The following is a 21,660-nucleotide window of genomic DNA, read 5'->3' on the forward strand; positions in this document are numbered from 1 at the left end:
ATTGAGGATCTGAATGGGAAAGAGCCAATCTCCCAAGTGTAAGTGATTAAACTCCAATTCTGCCTGGTTTCAAAGCCCGAGTTCCCAACAGCTACTGCACAGAGGAATGGACCAGTGCACTAGCGACGTGGGAGAACCCGCAAGTTTCCACCTGGCTACCTTGTAGTTGTCGGTCGCGCAAGCCCAGGCGTCCGGGTGACGCGTGCGCAGTGCAGCGACGGCGCCCCCTGCAGGCGGCGCGCGGAGAGGGCGGCGGCGCAGGGGCGTCCAGTGCGCCTGCGCGCGCGCCGAGCCGGTGGTGGCGCTCGGTGGTGGCTTGGCTGTTCGCGCGGCAGGCGCGGCCATGGCGCAGCCAGAGAAGCTGCTCAAGGAGCAGAAGTACGATCGGCAGCTGAGGTGAGCCAGGGCTTCCGAGCCTGGCGGGTGGGCCGGCGGGCTGGCCTGCGCCCGAGCCAGGCCTAGGCGCGCGGGTGCCGTGATGGGCCTCGCTCAGGCCTGTCGCCAGGCCGGGACACGCCGGGCCGTGCGGTGCGCGGCGTGGGGAGCCAGCGCTTTGGGGCTCTGGTCCGGGGCTGAGTGGTCCATGAAGGCCAGGCCCTCCTCTTCCCCCTCCCGCCACGCTTGTGCGGTTCCAGGTGCGCTGTGCCCAGGTCAGCCCGGTCCCCAGGATCGCTGCTTGCCCAGCCTGGCTGGGCTTAGGCCCCCGGTCTTAACGAATGGGGGGATTAGAGTACTCCATCCCGCCCGCGTACAGCGGCACCGAGTGTCAGGTATTGTTCTAAGCCAACGCTGTCCAATAGAAGTGTAATGCTAGCTTCATGCAAGCCACATATGTTTGTAATTATACATTTTGTAGTAGTCGCCTTAAAAGTAAAAAGACGCCAGGCGTGGTGCTATTTGCCTGTAATCCCAGCACTTGGGAGGCTGAGACAGGAGGATAGCGAGTTCCAGCCAGCCTGGGCTATAGAGGGAGACCCTATCTCAAAAAATACAAAACAATCAAAAGTTAAAAAAGAAAGAAAAAAATGAAATTAATTTTTATGATGTACTTTATTTAATCTACTGTCCTACTGTGTCCAAAATATTACCATTTAAATGTAATCAATAAAAAAAAGTTACTGAGACATTTTGCCTCCCCCCCCAACAGTCTTAATTCATGTCAGCCTCACTTCTAGTGCTGAGTAGTCGCTTGTGGCCACAGACTACCTTAGTGGACTGGGTGAATCTAAACCATCAGGCTGCTGCTTTCCCTCTCCTTTGCTTATTTAGTGAGCATCTTCTATGTGTTGAGTCAGTGGAGGTAATAAAAATGCTTGCCCCTCCCTCCTCCCTGGAGCCCCCAAGCCTAGAGAAATTTCAATAAGTTCCTAAGGACTGGAACTTCTGTTTGCCCTTTCAGTCTAGTGCTGTATTAGGGGCTTTAGGCACTTAATTCTGAGAGCGCTGTGGAAGACAGACATTTCTTGTACCGTACAGATGGAGAAATTGAGTTTTGGAGAAGTTAGGAAACTTGTCCAGAGCTCCTGATTTTTGTTTTGTTTTGGCAGTACTAGGGTTTGAATTCAGGGCCTTGCAGTTGCTGTACAGGTGCCTTGCCACTTGAGTCACACTCTCAGCTCTTTTTGCTTTAGTTTATTTTTCAGATATGGTCTCGTGCTTTTGCCCAGGATGGGTCTCATTCAGAGGTTCTCCTATCTCAGCCTCCAGAATAGCTGGGATTACAGGTGTGAAGCGCCACACCTGGCTCCACATGTTTTTAAATTCAGGCCCTCTGGCTTTTTCAGAGCTGGTACTGAGTTATATTACTGCCTCCATGCCTTTGGGGAAAGAAACAAGGTGACAGGGCCCTTAACATTACCGTATTTCCTTATAAATTCTTGAAGTTTTGAATGCAGGTATAACCAAACAGTAGCAAACAGAAGATATTTAAGGTTGCTAAGCACCACAAAAAGGTTTTTACTGAGTCTGTTCCATGAAAAGAGCAAACTTTACCTTTCGTTGTGAGAACTGGTTATTGGTGTGGAAGTGTCAGAAGGAAGCAGAAGCAAAGTTGTGTGGCCAGGTAGCAGTCACCAGTGCCTTCTCTCAGGCCAGCAAGACAGAGAGTGGATTGATTTCAGGTTTGGCTCCTTTCTTGAATACTAGAGATACTCTAGTATTCTTAAGCTTATTCTCCAACTACCCAAACTTCTATCAACCAGAGATGACTCTGTGCTCCACAAACATGTTTCCAGTCCATCTGGTTCTTCCAGGCTGTTCTTGCATTCATTTGACAGCTGTTCAGTGATCTCCTACCCAGGGCAAGGCCCTGTGGCTAGGTATTGGAGCCCCAGTGGTGAACATAGTGGGGTTGTCTGGGTCATTATGGAGCTGAGAATGAAGAGATAGACGTCCAGCAAATAAAAAGCCAAATGGGGAGTTGGTTGTGATATGCTCTATACAGTAAGGGGGAATCTGCTTTAGACTGGTGACAGGAAGGCACATCAGTGTTTTTCAGTCTCTGGGCTGCTCGTACTTACCTGGCCATGGCATTTTCTAATAATTTGTGCTCCTCCATACTTCCTAAACTGAAAAGGAAAGACAAATCAATAAGCAGGTTTTTGAATGAAGGTAACCAGGTTGGCCTAGAAACCATGGTACATTGTGTGATGATGTACCTTGCCTTGTTAGTGATGTGCCAGTGAGAGTCAGGTTATGACATACATTTGTGGACTGATTAGTGGCTCAAGTGGTAGAGCACCTGCCTAGCGAGCTTGAGGCCCTGAGTTCAAACCCTAGTACCACACATAAAAAAATAAAACCCAAAAAGAACACATACATAACATTTGTAATTCTTATTGTATCTGTTTTATTAATGTAAACATCTGTTAATCATGCTATTTGAGTATTCAAACAGGTATTTTACATATATATGTATATACATATATGAATGAAAGCAGAGGTTTTTTTAAGCAAAGAGGAAAAGAGAAGAAAAGCTTCCGAAGTGGGAGGGGTCTCAAAGGCTGAGCGCCTCAACAGGTATTATATTTTAAAGCACTTCTATAAAAGTCAATGTGAGGCTTTTCAGATGATAATAATTCAGTTTTCTTGGTAAAGATTTTGCTTATACTTGCAGATGTCACAGTGGTAAGTCCTATGTCAAGATCTTAAATTCACTGGATCTACATATCTTAGAAGAACTGAAATAGAACAGATTAGATTTTAGGTGCAAGACACTTATTTTTTTAAGAGATGGGGTCTCACTCTGTTGCCCAGGCTAGCCCTGAGTTTGGCTCAAGGGATCCTTATGTCTCAGCCTCCTGAGTAGCTGGAACTATAGGCACATACCACCACACCTGGCTAAGACACTTCTTTAATGTTGATGAGTATAACTCTCCCCCACACCCCCACACGGGGGCTTGAACTCAGGGCCTAGTGCCTACAGCAGGTGCTCTACTACTTGAGCCACTCCACCAGCCTGTCTGTATACTTTCTGTTCTGTAAATTGTCTGATCTGAAAACAGATAAGGAGCTGGAAGATCAGGTTTCTAGTTCTGATTTGATGTTCCGCCCAAACCATGCAAAGTATAGTCTGTTGGAGTGTTTGATTACTTTGCCATATAATCCCTACAATAGCGTCTGTTCCTGTCTTGCATGTTTGCTTTGGTTATTATGTGGGTTATTCTATGCAATAATGCTTTAAAGATAGAAGGTCACCACTCAAACAGGAAAGTTATATTTTTGTGGTAGTTTTTAAAATGTTGAATTTTGTGTCTTATTTTGTAGATTGTGGGGTGATCATGGGCAAGAGGCTTTGGAATCTGCTCATGTTTGTCTGATAAATGCAACAGCTACAGGAACTGAAGTTCTTAAAAACTTGGTACTACCAGGTAATGTAGTTGGGTGGTTGTGCTCTAATGTGACTGTGGTTTCTAACTTACAAATACATATTCTTGACTGACTGTTTTGTCTCTCAGGTATTGGTTCATTTACAATTATTGATGGGAATCAGGTCAGCGGAGAAGATGCTGGAAACAAGTATGTTCTGTTTTCAAATATGTGCATGTTAGAGAGAGAGGTAGTACACTGACATGGAAGAGGAGGCCTGAATCTTAGCTTTGCCTCTTTGATTAGGGTGACTTGACTCTGTGGTGGAAATTATCCACATATGTAGGATAATGGTGAGAAGGAAGTAAAAATACAGGTAAAGTGCTAGCACAGTGTCTGGCAAATGGATCATTAACAAAAGATACCCATCGTTACTGTCTTTATTGTTATTAATACAAAGGAGTAGTCATTATTCCCTTATTTGTAAAATGTAGGTGCTTTCTAAGCCCTTGCATTGACTTCTAGGTGTTAATAAGTAATAACAATAGTTGTTTTGGGGGATCATGAGAATAATACACATAATACATTTTATTTGTGGTGTTCTCTAAGTTTAGTTCAGGTCTATCTCTCACCACATTACATTATCACTGTAAAAATACTGTTTTAGAGATGGTCTACATATTATTCTTTATACATTGTCATTTTTAGACTTTGAGAGCATTCCGAAATTGGATTAAAATTTTCAGGGATTTGGAATCTGGGCTTTTTCATTGTATTTGTTGGTAAACAATGACAATGAGTAAATATAAGGAAAACAAAATTAGTTCATATGTAGCTAGTTTCTGCTCTCCACAATGCAGCCCTTTTATTGGTGTCTGTAAAGAAACAGTCTTACTACCTTTGCTACTTGCTTGATTATAGCAGGATGTGGTAAGAATAAGGTTGCTTTTTCTTGCCAGTAGGTGCCACAGTCAAATGAGTTTGGGAAATGGGTCAAATGAAGTTCAAACTTCTTTACTATAAAACTTTGATATTGTATGTATTATGTATGATACTGTGAGTTTCTTAGATGGAAAGATAGCATAAGGTATATGCCTGGGAAGCTTTTTCTCTTAGAGCATCTTGTGAATTCTGTGGTGCATGCTTTGGGAAACATTGACTTTACTAGCCCGTCTAATTTTCTTCCTTCAAGAAGGCTCTTACGGTCTGCTAATGCAATAGAGTTTGTTTTATACTATGAATGAAATACACACACTATTACATACAGGTTTTCCTTTATAGCACATAAGCCTTTACTTTTTTTTTTTTTGTCCACTTTAGTTTTTTCCTTCAAAGAAGCAGTATTGGCAAGGTAAGCAATCACTTTGTTATAGAATATGGTTGTGTGTGAGCACCTAGTAATACTACTATGTCTTGATTGCCTGAAAAGCTTTGACTTTAAAAGAGCTTATTTCTGAGAAAAAAGTTTTTAGCTTATTTTTCTAATCTGGTAAATCTTTATATGTTTGGTAGTTTAAGAATTTGGAAGTAATGTCTGTGATTTCATACTATCCTGTATTAAGGTCTTGAGCAACATTCACGTTAAGAGAATTAAGTATTCTGGTTAACAAAATTTTCAACTGAAATTAGCCAAAAGATTCTTTATTTTTATATTTTAAATAAAAATCTTAGGGCTGGAGATGTAGCTTAATGGTAGAGTGTTTGCCTAGCATGTATGAGGCCCTAGGTTCAATCCCCAGCATAGCAACAACAACAAAAAAGAAGCATGCTTTGCTGAGCATGGTGGTTCACTGAGGAGACTGAGGTTGGAGGATCAGGAGTTTGAGGCCAGCCTGGACTACACAGTGAGACCCTGTCTCAAAAACAAATCTTAACCATGTTAGAGAACTTACGATAATATTCTGAATGGGAATGGCAGTTACTTTAATGATTGACTATCTTGTACAGGATTATAGCTGGGGTGGTTAGAGTAGGACTTAACTTGATCTAGGATATCCCTGCCTGCTACTACCCAGAACTCTTTGGTCATGTGCCTAATTAGAAAAGTCAAGGGCAAATAATGTGATTATTTAAGAACTCCGTGTAGTAATGTTTTAGCTCTGTTTTAAGAAACTCTGCTTGAGCTTTAGTTTAAATTTAAGCATCATGGGAAGTGGAGTCGTCATACCTACACATGAAATTTAGATCGTTTAATAGTGAGTTTGCCTGATCTGTGTACTGGAGGATTATATTGTAGCCAAGCATTTTCTAATTCAAATCAAATGCTTTGTTTTTTAAAAAGAATCGAGCTCAAGCTGCCATGGAATTCTTACAAGAACTAAATAATGACGTCTCTGGAAGTTTTGTGGAAGAGGTACAATACATATATACTTTATCATTTCTGTTTTGAAATAAGTTTCTTTTTTTAATTATTCAAGCCCTGGAAACTTAGACTTTTGGATCTTTGTATCATTTATGTAGTTGGAATTGAATTTGTTTCCTCATTTATTCTAAAGTAGCTCAACTGTATCTGCTATGTTTAATATGACTGTGAAATTGTTGGATTTTTTTTTTTCTCCTGTCTTATTTAGAGTCCAGAAAACCTTCTAGACAATGATCCCTCATTTTTCTGTAGGTTTACTATTGTGATTGCAACTCAGCTTCCTGAAAGGTAAATTTTGATGTTAACATTTTTAAAAAATTTTAATCTTACTTGATTTGCATAGTTTTATTTTCTCTACAGACATACAGTTTCAAACATTTTTTAATTCCTTAGAAATCTTTAACTTGAAGCTCTTATGTATTCTAGCATTAAAAAGATGAGGAAGAGAAAAATACTGAGACTTAAAACTTTTGGATATTTAGAGCAGTTAAAGTTAACATTGGTTATTATTTAGTGATTAGAAACTAGTTAGGGCTGGGCATGATGTACTAGCTATTTGGGAGGCTGAGATTGGGAGGACTGTGGTTCAGGGATAGCCCGGGCACATAGTGTATAAGATCCCATCTCCAAAATAACCAGAGCAAAATGGACTAGAGGAGTGGCTCAAGCAATAGAGAGCCTGCTTTGCAAGTGCAAAGCCCTGAGTTCAAACCTCAGTCCCACCAAACAAACCCAAAATCTTGTTATTTGGAGGTGTGTGTGTATGGATTTTATAAATATTCTCAATCACAGAAATGTTTAGAAAATGTTTTTTAAGAACATTCTTCCTGATGCAGCAGACAAGGGGTTCATAGCTTCTAGTCCAAAACATGCTTTTTTTTGAAATTGCAGCCTTGTGAAATTGTTTGCTTTTCACTATATTCTTGACCTGCTTATATAAACACAGTGGATGCATCTTTGCATTCATTAGTTAATAAGAAAGTTGCTTTTTTTTTTTTTTAATTTATTTATGTTTTTGGTGGAACTGGGGTTTGAACTCAGAGTTTTTTGCTTGCAAAGCAGGCACTTTGCTGCCTGAGCCACACCTTCACTCTGAAAGTTGCTTTATTTTAAGACATTTTCATGTTTGGCTTGTTTCTTGTTTGGCATAATACTCATTTGCTTATGTTCTTATTTTACTTTCTTTTGCAGTACATTACTACATTTAGCTGATGTCCTTTGGAATTCCCAAGTCCCTCTTTTGATTTGTAGGACATATGGACTGGTTGGTTACATGAGGATCATAATAAAAGAACATCCAGGTAAAATTTTGAGCATATGGGGCTTGCTACTGGTTGTTTAGTTGTAATTTTAGAAGCTTAGTAATTTAGAAAGTCAGTTTTAAATTTGTAGCAGCATATCTCTGGTTATAAGTTCAGCGTTCCAATCAGACTCAATAGGTTTTAATCTATCCCTTACATAGCATTATAGAAGGATACAAAGCAGAAATACAACAGGTACAGGTTCTTCATCTTTTTTTTTTTTGGCAGTACTGGAGTTTGAACTTAGGGCCTCCACCTTGAGCTTCTCCACCAGCCCTTTTTTGTGATTTTTTTTTTTTCTTTTTTTTGAGGTAGGGTCTCACACACTGTTTGTCTGAGCTGGTTTGAACCGTGATCCTTGTGATCTCTGCCTCCTGAGTAGCTAGGATTATAGGTGTGAGCCACCAGCGCTTAGCCAGCTTCCTTATCTTTTTAGGAGGCCTAGCAGCTTTGCAAGTACCTAGTTTCTTTTGCCTTCTAACCCACATAGGGCCTGTATGACTACCACAAGAGAGAGTGAAGTTATGTGGGTCATCCTGACACACAGAAGTCACACCACCATTTTTCCCTCTATTCTTGGGTACTCCTGCATTAGTTGAGGGGGGATATTAGCCCTTTACGTATAAAATCTTGCTTCTAGAATTTCATAACATTTTCATTAAGTACTCATACAGTGTTCTTTGTTTACTTAAAGTGTTTTCATTCTGTGCCAGCTATGAGCCAGGCAGTCTGTTAACACAGTGATAGCCATTGGCATTGACATCATCACTGAGGAATAACATCTGAATGGGTAGCTAGGGAAGGTTTGTTGGGTAGGCTTTTGGTACGTGGTGGTGGGCTATTTAAGAGTTATAAGTGGGAAAGTGACAGGGTGTAAATTTTTATTTTCAGTGGATCACTCTGAAGTTGAGTGGAGAATGAATGTATTTAAAGAGGCAAAGATTGGAGGCAGGGGTTACTGTTAGTATATTTCCAGTGGTCTAGAGAAGAGAGAGACAGAAAAAGGGAGAGCCCCTGTTTTAGGAAAAACATAGGTAGAGAGAGGAAGGGAAGAAGAGGTAGGTAAGAGTGAAGGTTAACATTGCTAGCTGTGTGCCAGCCTTTATGGGGATTATTTCATTTACTCTTTGCAAAACCTTTGTCAGGTAAATACTATTATATCAGCTTTTTTTTTTTTCCTTTGGTGGTACTGGGGTTTGAACTTAGGGCCTCAAACTTGCTAGACAGGTGTTCTACCATCTGAGCCACTCTGCAAGCCCTTTTTTTGTGTTGGGTGTTTTCTAGATAGGTTCCCGAAAACTGTTTGCCTGGGTGGTTTGGAACCACAATCCTCCCAATCTCTGCCTCCTGATTAGCTAGGGATTAAGGGGTAGAGTGCCCAGCTTACAACCACCTTTTATAACCAAAGCAATCTTTTTTTTTTTCCTTGGTGGTACTGGGATTTGAAATACCTGTTTCTTATAAATGACACTGAGACACAGAGAAATTAAGTTATTTGCCTTAGGTCACGTAACAAGCAAGTTGACAGAATGATGCCTTGTTCTGAATGCTCACTGAAATTGCACACTGTTGTCCTCCTTCCATGTGGCGAGCAGTGTTCCAAGTCAGATCAGGAAGTGGGGAGCAACTGATGTTGGGGCAAAAGAAGCAAAAATCCAGGATAACCCTTGGATTTCTAGGGAAGAGGACTAGATAGATGGTGATGCTGATCTTCAGTAGTAAAGACCACAAATGGAGGATGGATAGGTTGTCAGAAGTTGTTTGTATGTACATTTTGTTAGTTTTGAGCTTTTTCAGTTATGGTAAATTGTTTTATAGGAATCTTGATTTTAACTTTTATTAGAACTTACAGTGAGCCAGATGTGGTGCATACCTGTAATTGCAGCATTGGAGAGGCTGTGGCAGGAGGATCTAGAGTTTAAGGCTAGCTTGTATAACTGGACCCTGTTGTGCAAAGCAAACAAACAAACAAACCACACACAAAAAAAACCTCTCATACGGATTAGCTCAAGTAGTAGAGCACCTGCCTACAAGTGTGAAGCCCTAAGTTCAAACCCCAGTACTGCAAAACAACAACAACAAAAAACTCCTTATAGTCTGCTTAAGATTCATGCATTTTACTGTGTACAAATAACAATGAAAAAAATCTGTAGGCCATATGGCCATTTAAGAATTACAGATTTCCTAAGTTTCTAAAAAGTAGTGTATTGCTGCAGTAGTGCTAAAGGATTAAGTTTGTGTTTTGGGGCGGCTTGTGTTACAGTAATAGAGTCTCATCCAGATAATGCATTAGAGGATCTACGATTGGATAAGCCATTTCCTGAACTGAGAGAACATTTTCAGTCTTACGATTTGGATCATATGGAAAAAAAGGTTGGTAGGGTATACAAGCTTACATTTACAGCGATTTTTTTTCTTTTTTTTTACCACCAAGATGTGGTTTTGAAGTGTAACTCAGGGTGGTCTCAAACTCACAATATTCCCCAGGCTGGCCTTGAACTCCTTCCTGATTCTCCTTCCTCAGTCTCCTGAGTGCTGGGATTATAGATGTACACCACTACATCTGGCTCAAGCTTTTTTTTTTTTGATGGGACTGGGGTGTGAACTCTCATTTTTTTTTAACATAAGTTTTTTTAATTGTACCAGTATGAGAAAATACTATAAACCTCCATATTCTTGTCATCCAAATCACATAATAACGTTTTACCTTTTTTTCTATTTTGGGTGTCCTGAGGTTTGAATTCAGAGCCTTGTGATTGCTAGGCAGGTACTCCTGCCATTTGAGCCACACTCCCAGCCCCTTATTTGTTTTCAATAAACTATTTTTCCCCCAAACTTAAAAACTTTATTGAAGGTACATATATTAAACTGAACTTCACTGTGTTATCACCACCCATGTCAAGGAATTGGGCATTAACATATCCCAGAAGGCCTCTTTATGGCGTTGTTTCTAAACAGATAATTTTACTTTTTAAAATAGTTTGAATTTGAGCCAAGTATTATGGCACATGCCTATAATCCCAGCACTGAGGAGGCTGAGGCAGGAGGATCTAGAGTTTGAGGCCAGCCTAGGCTAAAAGTGAGACCCTGTCAAAACCCAAAAAACAAACAGAAACCATACATACACGTGAAGTTTGAATTTGGGGTGGGTGTTTATGGAAATTGATCCTCTTGAAACTTATTTTTGTGTGTGAAAATTACTAAGGCAGCTGAGCATGGTGGTATACCCCTATAACTGAAGTACATAGGAGGTTGTGGCAAGAGGATTGAGAGTTCAGTCCTGGGCTGCATAGAAGTTCAAGGCCAAACTTGGCTACATAGCAATAGCCTGTCGAGAGAGAGAGAGAGAGAGAGAGAGAGAGAGAGAGAGAGAGAGAGAGAGTGGGGGGGGAGAGAGGGAGGGAGGGAGGGAGAATGAACTACATTTTTATAGAAATGTTATTTATAATGGTCTATAAATAAAGAGCATATATTTCATTTCCACCTACATATTAATTAAAATGCAGATGTTCATTTGATTCATGAGAAAACCCAGAGAAGATTGTCTTTTCTGAGTCTAAGATTGGTATCAGAAATCAAGAGATTTGAGCTAGTTTTGGTAAAATGTCTTTAAGACTGTTTTCTTGCTGAGAAAATGGGAACATAGTATATACCTGACATACCAGGATCAAACTGGATACTCCTTCTAAAAACATTTGTAAACCAGTTTTTTTTTTAACCCCAGCTCATTTTCCTCTATTCACTACTCCATACATATTAGGAGATGAACATGAATATTGTTGAGTTTATTGAAAATGAGATGGTATAGTGAAGAATTAATGTTAACTAATACTGATATTTTCTTTGATTTGTCTCTCATTTTTAGGACCACAGCCATACTCCATGGATTGTGATTGTAGCTAAATATTTAGCACAGTGGTATAGTGAAGTATGTCCTTTTTTAAAAACAAAAATTCTGTATGTGACCTTATTTTTAATTTATTCTAAAGGAGTTCCTTGGAAGGGAATGGGAGATTAATTTTTTTCCTTATGGGGGGATAGGGCAGGTAGAAGCTTTTAAATTTAAGTCTACCTATTCCTCTTTTAATATTGATACTTTCATTAACAAATTAAAATTTGGATAGATGTAATTTTGAAACTAGCAGTGGGAAATGAATATAAAGAAATGGCCTGCAGTTTCTGTTCTCTGATTTCATTGGGGTACAAATTTGTCAATGAAATCTCATGTGGATGGTGGGGGAAAATTTGGACTCAATTTCCATATTTTGAGTTTTTATAACTAGATTTTTAAAATTTTTAACCAATTTAGACAAATGGACGAATTCCTAAAACCTATAAAGAAAAAGAGGACTTCAGAGATTTGATTAGACAAGGTAATATTATGGGATGTGATTAAGAATTGTGTAAAGTTTGAAAAGCAAATTGCTTGAAGAAAATGGTTATTCGATTTCTTTTAATACCTTTGTCATGGTACCATCTTCAGGTTTTATTTTACTTTTCTTCTGGGGAGGTGATGGAGGTTCAGTATTGTGATCCTCCCTTTAGAATCTTATTTCTATAATATTTGGGGGACAGAAAGTGTGAGAAGAAAAGGGCTATTGTTTATTAACCATTTCCTGTCTTATTAGGGATTCTAAAGAATGAGAATGGAGCTCCAGAAGATGAAGAGAATTTTGAAGAAGCTATTAAAAATGTGAACACAGCACTAAATACAACTCAGGTATTAAGGGAGTTGCTGAGGGATTCATACAAGAAAGATATTTTCTGAAGTCCTCAGATGTGAAAGTTAATTATAACAATATTTCCTAAATGTATAGTTAGCTAGAAATAAATATAACAGATTGAGTCTTGTTTTAATAAGGTTTTGTACTGTGCTTAAAATGTGTGTCAGTGCTTTAGTATGTAATAGTGATATAAGTTATTTGTGAATAGTAGTAATTATAAAATAAAAGTGATGTTATGCTGGTCCCAGATACTGTTGTCTAAAAAGTTAAATATTGTTACCCTGCATTTTCTTTTCATAGTAATTATTTAGATATAATGTAAGATACTCTTTTTCTTTTTCTTGTGTGTATAAGACGTTCTTAATAACATTGGACACTTTAGAAATTATAAGCTGCATGTGATGGAACAGGCCTGCAATCCCAGCACTCGGAAAGCAGAGGCAGGAGGATTGTGAGTTGAAAGATAGCTGGGCTGCATACCCAGACCCTATCACAAAAAAAAAAAAAAAAAAAAAAAAAAAAATTAGAGGATAACTCACATGTTTTCTGTTTTGTCGTGGTTTTGTTGTTAAAGTTGGCCAGTGAGGTTTTTGGGGGAACTTTGGGATATAGCATCTACTATATTATTAGAAGTCTGTTAGAATTTAAAATGCAAAAATACTACCTTTCACAGTAGGAAAGCACATGAGCTGTCATTGCAGACTTTTTTGAAGACAATGAGACAATTGCTGAGTGATTAAAGTGTATGCTTTGTGGATGAATATTCTGGGGTGATGAAGATCATCTGTGTTTTATTTAGAGTGAGGTTGAAAATATATATGTGAAGTTATCAAAATGTATCAGATTATACATGTAAGGTCTGTATATTTCAATGAGTATTTACTCCAACTAAAAATATATGGTTCTAGTGGTTGGGAGGCAGCACACTGATTAAACAGATGTAAATGCACCAGTTGTTATGAATAAAATTGGAGTAGAACTAAGGGTAGAGCATAATGGGGCAGAGGGGATCTGGGTTTGGGAGGCAGTCTTGATAGGGGACCAAGGAGACTCTCAAAGAGATGCTTTTAAGCAGAAGCTAAGTTAGGTGACATGCAGAGGTCTGATGGAAGAGCTTGTCCAGCAGAGGACATGTGCAAAGGCCCTGAAATGGGATGAAGCTTGACATTTTTTTAGGGATCAGTAGGCTAGCCAGTGTGATTAGAGAGAAAGGGGGAAAGTGCTGGGAAGGATTTGAGTGTGGAGAGAGAAAGGGCCAGTTCATAAGGGCCTTGCAGGCCATGGAAGGGTATTAAGCAGCAAAGTGGAATGATCTTTGGATTTCTAGAAGGCTATTTTGACTCTCGTGAGGAGAATAGAATGGAAGGGATAGGAGTAAAAGCAGAGACATCAGTTAGTAGGTTATCAATAAGAACTTTCTTTTTTCCAAACAATAGTAGAATCAAAACCTTCAATTTGTGTAGTTTTTGAATGTATGATGATCTTGCTAAGCAATAGAATTGTATAATTTATTTAGTTTTCACCAGAGTGGTTGTCTTTCAACAGGCTCTAGCTAGGGTATAAGAATTAAAAATTTTTGACAGAATAGAAGAACTACAAACCTGGCTTGGTAATAATAGCTGTAGTCTTTGTTGTCTTCAGATGTAACTATACAAAATTACTGTTGGGCTCCTTTACTCCATGTATGGTATAGGAAAATGGCTAATCTTGAATGCTAACAGAGGGTAGGGAGGGCACTTTCTTCTCTTTTCCCTCATCAGATTTTTGGTTCTGATACTAAATAAAAAACAAATCAGAAGTTGGCATTTTACTAGACTTTGAGAACTGAACTTATTTGAAGAAACAGCATTGAAAATAAAGGTGGGCAAATTCTTAGTATAAGTAAATATCTGATGTTCCTTTGTTAGATCCCAAGCAGTATTGAAGATATATTTAATGACGATTGCTGCATAAATATCACCAAACAGGTAACAATAAGAAGAAGCAAAAATAATGCTGCTTTAACCTCTGGATCAAAATAAAATACTACTTAATGTTAATTTTTTCTTATTCTTTTAGACTCCACCATTTTGGATTTTAGCTCGTGCCTTAAAGGAATTTGTGGCCAAGGAAGGGCAAGGAAATTTACCTGTTCGAGGCACAATTCCAGATATGATTGCAGATTCTGGAAAATATATAAAACTACAAAATGTGTAAGTCACTGTTTTCAAACTGACAATTTAATCTGTTTATGTTACGATGTATATTAGCTCTTCTACAGTAGGCACATCAAATACTTTTAAGTTTTGGGTTTCCTATCTTTCCCTATTCTTTCTGTATGTCCTGTATGTGTTCACCCCTTAGCTTGTGACCCATGTCCAATAGTATTACTGTATTTGTTTTAGGTCTAAAGTCAGCATATGAGGAAGAACATACGATTTTTGGCCTTCTGAGCTTGGCTAACTTCACTTAAGATAATGTTCTCCAGTTCCATCCATTTACTTGCGAATGACAAGATTTCATTCTTCCTTATGGCTGAGTAAAATTCCATTGTGTATAAATACAACATTTTCTTTTTTTTTTTTTTTTTTTTTTTTTTTGATGATACTGGTGTGTGAACTCAGGGCTTCATGATTGCTAGGCAGGCATCTACCACTTGAGCCATTCCACTAGCCCACAACATTTTCTTAATCCATTCATCAGTAGTGGGGCATCTTGGCTGTTTCCATAACTTGGCTATTATGAATAGTGCTGCAATAAACATGGGTGTGCAGGTGCCTTTGTAGTAACCTGAGTCACAGTCCTTTGGGTATATCCCTAGGAGTGGTATTGCTGGATCATATGGCAGATCCATTTTTAGTTTTTTAAGAAGCCTCCATATTGTTTTCATAGTGGCTATACTAGTGGTTATATTCTTACTGACAGTATATGAGGATTCCTTTTTCCCTGTATCCTCACCAGCATTTGTTATTGGTGGTTTTCTTGAGGGTAGCTGTTCTAACTGGAGTGAGGTGGAATCTTAGTGTGGTTTTGATTTGTATTTCCTTTATGGCTGGAGATGGTAAGCATTTTTTCATGTGTTTTTTAGCCATTTGGATTTCTTCCTTAGAAAAAGTTCTGTTCAGTTTAGTTGCCACTTCTTTATTGGTTCATTGATTTTTGGGGAGTTTAGTTTTTTGAGCTCCCTTTATATTCTGGTTATCAGTCCCTTGTGTGATGTATAGTAAGCAAAGATTTTTCTCTCATTCTGTCGGTGGTCTCTTCAATTGAGAGACCATTTCTTTTGTTGTGCAGAAACTTTAATTTCGTGTAGTCTCATTTGTCAATCCTTTCTCTTAGTTGCTGAGCCACTTGGGTTCTATTGAGGAAGTCCTTGCTTATACCTATTGCTTCTAGTGTATTCCCTGCTCTTTCCTGTACTACAAGGATTCGGTCTGATATTAAGGTCCTTAATCCACTTTGAGTTGATAACTAGTAGAAGGTGGCAGGCATGGATCTAGTTTCAGTTTTCTGCAGGCATATAACCATTTTTCCCAGCAACATTTGTTGAAGAGGCTATCTTTCCCCATCATATGTTTTGGGCAGCTTTGTCAAACATTAGGTGGGCATAGCTGTATGGATTCATATCCAGGTTCTCTGTTCTGTTCCACTAGTCTTCATATCTGTTTTTGTGCCAGTACCATGCTGTTTTTATTGCTATGGCTCTGTAGTATAGTTTGAAGTCAGGTGTTGTGATACCTCCAGCATTGCTCTTTCTGCTCAGTATTGCCTCGGCTATTCATGGTCTTTTGTGTTTCCAAATGAACTTTAGGGTTGATTTTTCAATCTCTGTGATGAATGTCATTGGGATTTTGATGGGAATTGCGTTGAACATGTAGATTGTTTTTGGTAGTACAACCATTTTTAGTATGTTGATTCTGCCAATCAATGAGCATGGGAGATCTGTCCACTTTCTGTAGTCTTCTTCAATCTTTCTTCAGTAGTTTGTAGTTCTCCTTGTAGAGGTCATTTACATCTTTTGTTAAGTTTATTCCTAGGTATGTGATTTTTTTTTGTTTTGAGGCTGATGTAAATGGAATTGTTTTCTTGTATTCTTTCTCAATTTGTTCATTGTTGGCATATAGAAGGCTACTGTTTTTGTAAGTTGATTTTGTATCCTGCTACTTTGCTGAAGCTGTTTATGGTGTCTGGGAGTTTTTGGGTGGAGTTTTTGAATCTTTAAGGTATAAGGTCATGTCATCTGCAAGTAGAGATACTTTGACTATTTCTTTACCTATTTGTATTTCTTTTATTTCTCCTTCTTGCCTTATTGCTCTGGCTAAGAATTCCAGGACTATTTTGAATAGCAGTGGAGGGAGTGGGCACCCTTGTCTTGTTCCTGCCTTTAGGGGAAATGGTTTCAGTTTTTCCTCATTAAGTATGATGTTGGCTATAGGTTTGTCATATAGAGCCTTTATAATGTTGAAGTACATTCCTTCTAGTCCTAGTCTCCTTATAGCTTTTATCATGAAATGGTGTTGAATCTTATTGAAGGATTTTTCTGTGTCTATTGCGATATCAGTTGGTTCTTGTCTTTGCCTCTGTTAATGTGCCGTATTGCACTTACTGATTTTCGTATGTTGAACCATCCCTGTGATGAAGCTGACTTGGTCATGGTGAATGATCTTTCTGATATATTGTTGGATTTGGTTTGCCACTATTTTATTGAGGATTTTTGTATCTGTGTTCATTAAGGAGATCAGCCTGTAGTTCTCCTTTTCAGATGTGTCCTTGTATGGTTTTGGGATGAGTGTAATACTTGCTACATAGAATGAGTTAGGCAGTGTTCCTTCTCTTTCTATTTCATGGAAAAGTGTAAGGAGTATTGGTATTAGTTCTTCTTTAAAGGTCTGGTAGAATCCATCAGGTCTCGGACTTTCGTTTTTTGGGAGACTCTATTGCTGCTTCAATTCCATTATGTGTCATAGATCTCTTTAGGTGATTAATATACTCTTGGTTCAGTTTTGGGTGGCCATAAGTATCTAGAAATTTGTCCATTTCTTCAAGATTTTCCAATTTATTTTAAATATAGATCCTCAAAGCAGTCCCTGATGATTCCCTGGATTTCCTTGGTGTTTATTGTTATCTCCCTTTTTCATTTCTGATTTTACTGATTTGGGTCTTTTCCCTCCTCTTTTTAGTCAAATTTGCCAGGGGCTTGTCAATCTTGTTTATTTTTTTCAAAGAACCAGCTTTTTGTTTTGTTGATTCTTTGTATGGTTTTTTTGGGCTCTATTTCATTAATTTTGGCCCTTATTTTTATTATTTCTCTTCTTCTGCTGTTTTCGGTTTATCTTGTTTTTCTGTGAGTTTGAGAGATAGTATTGGGTCGTTTATTTGAGCTCTTCAATTAATATGAGTGCATATTAATATGCATTCATGGCTATAAACTTTCAGTTTGAGGACTGCCTTTGCTATATCCCATGGGTTCTGATAGGTTGTGTTTTCATTTTCATTAAATTCCAGCAACTTTTTGATTTCCTCCCTTATTTCTTCTGTGACCCACTGATCATTGCAATGTGTTATTCAGCCTCCAATTATTTGCATATTTTCTGCTGTTTCTTTTGTTGTAGAGTTCTAGTTTTATTGTATTGTGATTTGATAGAATACAGGGGATTATTTCAGTTTTTTAAAAATTTATTGAGGCTTGTACCCTAAGATATGGTCTATTTTGGAGAAAGCTCCATGGGTTGCTGAGGAGAACATATGTTCTGCTGCTATTGCATGGAATACTCTATTAGTTAGGTCCATTTGAGCTATGGTGTTATTTAGGTCAAGGATTTCTGTGTTGGTTTTGTCTGGATGATCTATCTATTGGTGATGGGGGGATATTAAAATCTCCCACCACCACTGTGTTGGAGTGTGTCTTGCCATTACTTTATTGAGGATTTTTCTATCAGTGTTCATTAAGGAGATCAGCCTGTAGTTCTCCTTTTTGGATGTGTCTTTGTCTGGTTTTTATGCTCTTAAGTCCTTTTGTGTATGTTTAATGAAATTGGGTGCACTGACATTGAGTGCATATAGGTTGATAATTGTTATTTCCTCTTGATGTATTGCCCCTTTTATTAGTATGAAGTGATCTTCTTTGTCTTGTTTGACCAATGTAAGTTTGAAGTCTACTTCATCTGATGTAAGTATTGTGTCTGATGTAAGTATTGCTACTTCTTCCTGTTTTAGGGGCCATTAGCTTGGTAAATCTTCCAGCCTTTCACCCTAAGCCAGTATTTATTTCTGTCAATAAGGTGGGTTTCTTGTAAACAAGATTGTGGGATCTTCCTTTTTAATCCAGTTTGCCAAACAATGTCTTTTGATGGGGGAGTTGAGTCCATTGACATTCAGTGTTAATATTGATAGGTATGTGGTGAATCCTGCCATTTAGTTGTCTTTGTTGTTTAAGGGTTTGAGTGTATGCAGCCAAATCAGTGCTACTCTCTGAGTAGTTGTCTATTCTTCCCTTTCAGTTTAATACTTCCTGTCCTCTCGTGGTTTTGTTTACCTTCATCTTCTGTGTGCAGGATTCCTTATAGAATCTTCTGGAGAGGTGGCTTTTGTGGTCATACATTGTTTTAGTTTCTGTTTATCGTGAAAGATTTTTATTGCTCCATCAGTTTTGAATGATAGTTTTGCTTGGTAGAGTATTCTAGTCCTGAAATTATTTTCATTCAGTGCCTAAAATACCTCTCTCCATGCCCTTCTTGCTTTTAAGGTTTCTGTTGAGAAATCTGTTATTTTGATGGGTTTAACTTTATATGTTATTTGTTTTTTCTCTCTTACAGCCTTTAATATTCTTTCTCTGTTCTCTGTGCTAGTTGTTTTAATGATAATATGCTATGGAGAGGTTCTATCTTGGTCAAGTCTACTTGGTATCCTGGAGGCTTCCTGTACCTGAATGGGCAAATCTTTCTCGAGACTGGGGAAATTGTCTGTTAAATGTTTTATTGAATATATTACATATCCCTTTGGCTTGTACCTCTTCTCCTTCTGCAGTGCCCATGATTCTCAGGTTTAGTCTTTTAATGGAGTGGCTGAGTTCTTGCATTTTTCTTTCACAGCTCTTGAGTTGTTTGACTAAAATTTCTTCTGTTTTTTCTTTAATTTCTATATAATCTTCAAACTCTTGAGATTTGGGTCTTTCACTTGTTCTAGTCTCATGGAGTGACCTTCCACCATGTTTTTTGTTTGACTAAAGGGACTTTTTATTTCAACCATTTCTGTTTGATTTTTTTTTTCTGAGGTTTTCTGTATCTTTGTTCCACTCCTCTTTTATATTTTGTGTTCTCTTTATTTCATATATCTCTTTTTTTATAGTGTTCTTTGTTTCACTTTGGTGTTTGTTGAAGTCTTCTCTGAGATCATTTATTTGTTTCTGTTTCTTAGGTTCTTTATTTGTGGTGTCTTGAAATTTCTTGAGTACATCTTGTACTTTCTGGTTAACCATGTGTTGTACCTCCTCTGTGAGTTTCTGCGATCTCTTCCGTGATTTCCTCTTTGAGGGATTCCCAAAACATCTTTATATACATAATTTTTGTCAAATTTAGCACACCAGAGATACCATTCTTGTCCCCATTTTACAGATAGAAAAACTGTAGTCTCCCCAGAAAATGTAATTTATCAAAAGACAGACAGCTGGTAAACCCAGCTTCAGAGTCTTTTTGCTTAGCTATGCCCTTCTGTCTGTAACTTTAAATTGTGAAGTCTTTACTTTTGGTAGAATTTTTTGTCATTAATCTTTCATAATTAAGGGAGTCTTTGACTGTACATAGATACCTGTTATCCCAGATTTCATTAACCTGACCAGATTGATTGTTGTAGGGATGGGTTTCTATGGATGTTACCTTTGTGTAGGTGATGCATGGTACAGATGAATCCAGAACTACTTGCTTGGTTTTCTTGGGGCCAAATAATGTCATACAGTGAAGATCTCAGTCACATCTAAGAGCTCTTGGTTTATGTCCTAGTGTAAAAGTTCAAGTGCCCAAAACTTAGGAAAGATCAAGTGAGGATGTAAGTGTGACATCACATGGCAAGTAGTCATCTTAAACACTGGTCATTTTCAAAGGGTGAGATATACAGACCTAAAGAAAAGTTTTCCGAGAATTTGTAGATGGACAGTTTTGAAATCTTTTAACTTTTCCTTGGACTTGACTTCAAGGAGGAAAGTCTTACTCTTCAGTGACATTTCTCAGGTGTCCTGTCAGAACCTTGGGTCATGGGTCCCTGTAGGATGACAGGTTTAAGTCGGGCACTCTTGATTATAGTGGGTGCCTCAGTTTTAGTAGGCCCCAAAGGTTTATCATCAGTTTAGGGACTGTAAAGATCCACAACCACCAGGAAGTGCTCTTGGTAGCATTTCTCTGGCATTTTCACATTTTGTATGTTCTAGACCATGTTTTCTCACAAAAGAGAAATTGTTTTGTTTGCTTTATAGTGATAATTTACATTTCGCTAATTTAAAAAGTTGTTAATTATAGCTTTTTTTGTTGTTCTTTCCAGTTACCGTGAAAAAGCAAAGAAAGATGCTGCTGCTGTGGGGAACCATGTTGCCAAATTGCTGCAGTCCATCGGGCAGGTAAGCTGCTGGGCATACCATGCCTGTGACAGTTCATTCCCTACAGGTCTGAGACTAGCCAGGAGGGTAAAGAGAGGGCGTTGGCACCTGCTCTGTACTTCAGAGGGAGCGCTTACTTGCCTACCTAATGAGCATGCCTGTGATAATAAAGCAGGTGTTTTTTTAAAGGCATATATTAATTGTACAAAGGGATTTCATTGTGAAATTTCTATACGTGCATATAATGTACTTTGATCAAATTCATCCCCTCTATTACTTTTTCTTATCCCCCACTGTTTTTTTTTTTTGGCAGTACTGGGCCTCCAGTCCCTCTTTTCTTAAACACTTTCTAATGGGTTCCATTACCCTTATTTTCTTTTTCTCTGGTGGTGCTGGGGTTTGAACTCAGGGCTTCAGGCTTGCTAGGCAGGCACTCTACTGCTTGAGCCATTCCTCCAGCCTTCTATTTTCATACATGCATATGAAGTACTTCAATCATATTCCCCCACTCTTGTCACCCTCCCACCCCTCTGGTTCCCACTCCTGAACAGTCCAGTTGTCATTCCCCTCCCCTCACCTTTACTCTCAAAGGAGGAGTTTTTGGAGTGTCATCCCATGTCTTGGAGAGAGCCTCCCCATCTCACAGCCACTGGCTTTGTGTGGACCTGTTTCTTAATCATCTGTTTTGTACTGGAGCAAACTCTGCCTTTATCTCTTTACAGGCACCAGAGTCCATTTCAGAGAAAGAATTAAAATTACTCTGTAAGTCCCCTTGAATCATGTCCTTGTTTTGCTTGATAAAAATGTGCCACAAGGAATGCTCCCAAGAAATTTAAATGGTAGAAATTTAAATTTTTCAGTGGTCTCAATGGTGTAGAAATATATCATTGTTGGATAAGG

The 21,660-nt window shown here is 38.5% G+C and overlaps 1 protein-coding gene across 2 annotated transcripts in view; it reads left to right on the forward strand.

Moving 5' to 3' along the window:
* The first annotated feature begins 270 nt into the window (after positions 1-270).
* Positions 271-21,660, forward strand: part of Nae1 (NEDD8 activating enzyme E1 subunit 1) — a 29,737-nt gene continuing 8,347 nt past the window's right edge. The window contains exons 1-15 of one of the 2 annotated variants that reach the window (XM_020174569.2): positions 271-396; positions 3,766-3,869; positions 3,957-4,017; positions 5,128-5,158; positions 6,089-6,160; positions 6,378-6,457; positions 7,361-7,470; positions 9,734-9,843; positions 11,336-11,398; positions 11,780-11,843; positions 12,099-12,190; positions 14,102-14,161; positions 14,253-14,386; positions 20,706-20,781; positions 21,483-21,522. In XM_020174569.2, coding sequence (XP_020030158.1) covers positions 344-396; positions 3,766-3,869; positions 3,957-4,017; positions 5,128-5,158; positions 6,089-6,160; positions 6,378-6,457; positions 7,361-7,470; positions 9,734-9,843; positions 11,336-11,398; positions 11,780-11,843; positions 12,099-12,190; positions 14,102-14,161; positions 14,253-14,386; positions 20,706-20,781; positions 21,483-21,522 — 1,150 coding nt within the window. In that variant the 5' untranslated portion in view covers positions 271-343. The remainder of the gene's footprint in view (positions 397-3,765; positions 3,870-3,956; positions 4,018-5,127; positions 5,159-6,088; positions 6,161-6,377; positions 6,458-7,360; positions 7,471-9,733; positions 9,844-11,335; positions 11,399-11,779; positions 11,844-12,098; positions 12,191-14,101; positions 14,162-14,252; positions 14,387-20,705; positions 20,782-21,482; positions 21,523-21,660) is intronic. The other variant, XM_074055900.1, reaches the window with a different exon arrangement.

This window comes from Castor canadensis, chromosome 15 (assembly GCF_047511655.1).
Source record: "Castor canadensis chromosome 15, mCasCan1.hap1v2, whole genome shotgun sequence".
In the NCBI taxonomy this organism is placed as follows: Eukaryota; Metazoa; Chordata; class Mammalia; order Rodentia; family Castoridae; genus Castor; species Castor canadensis.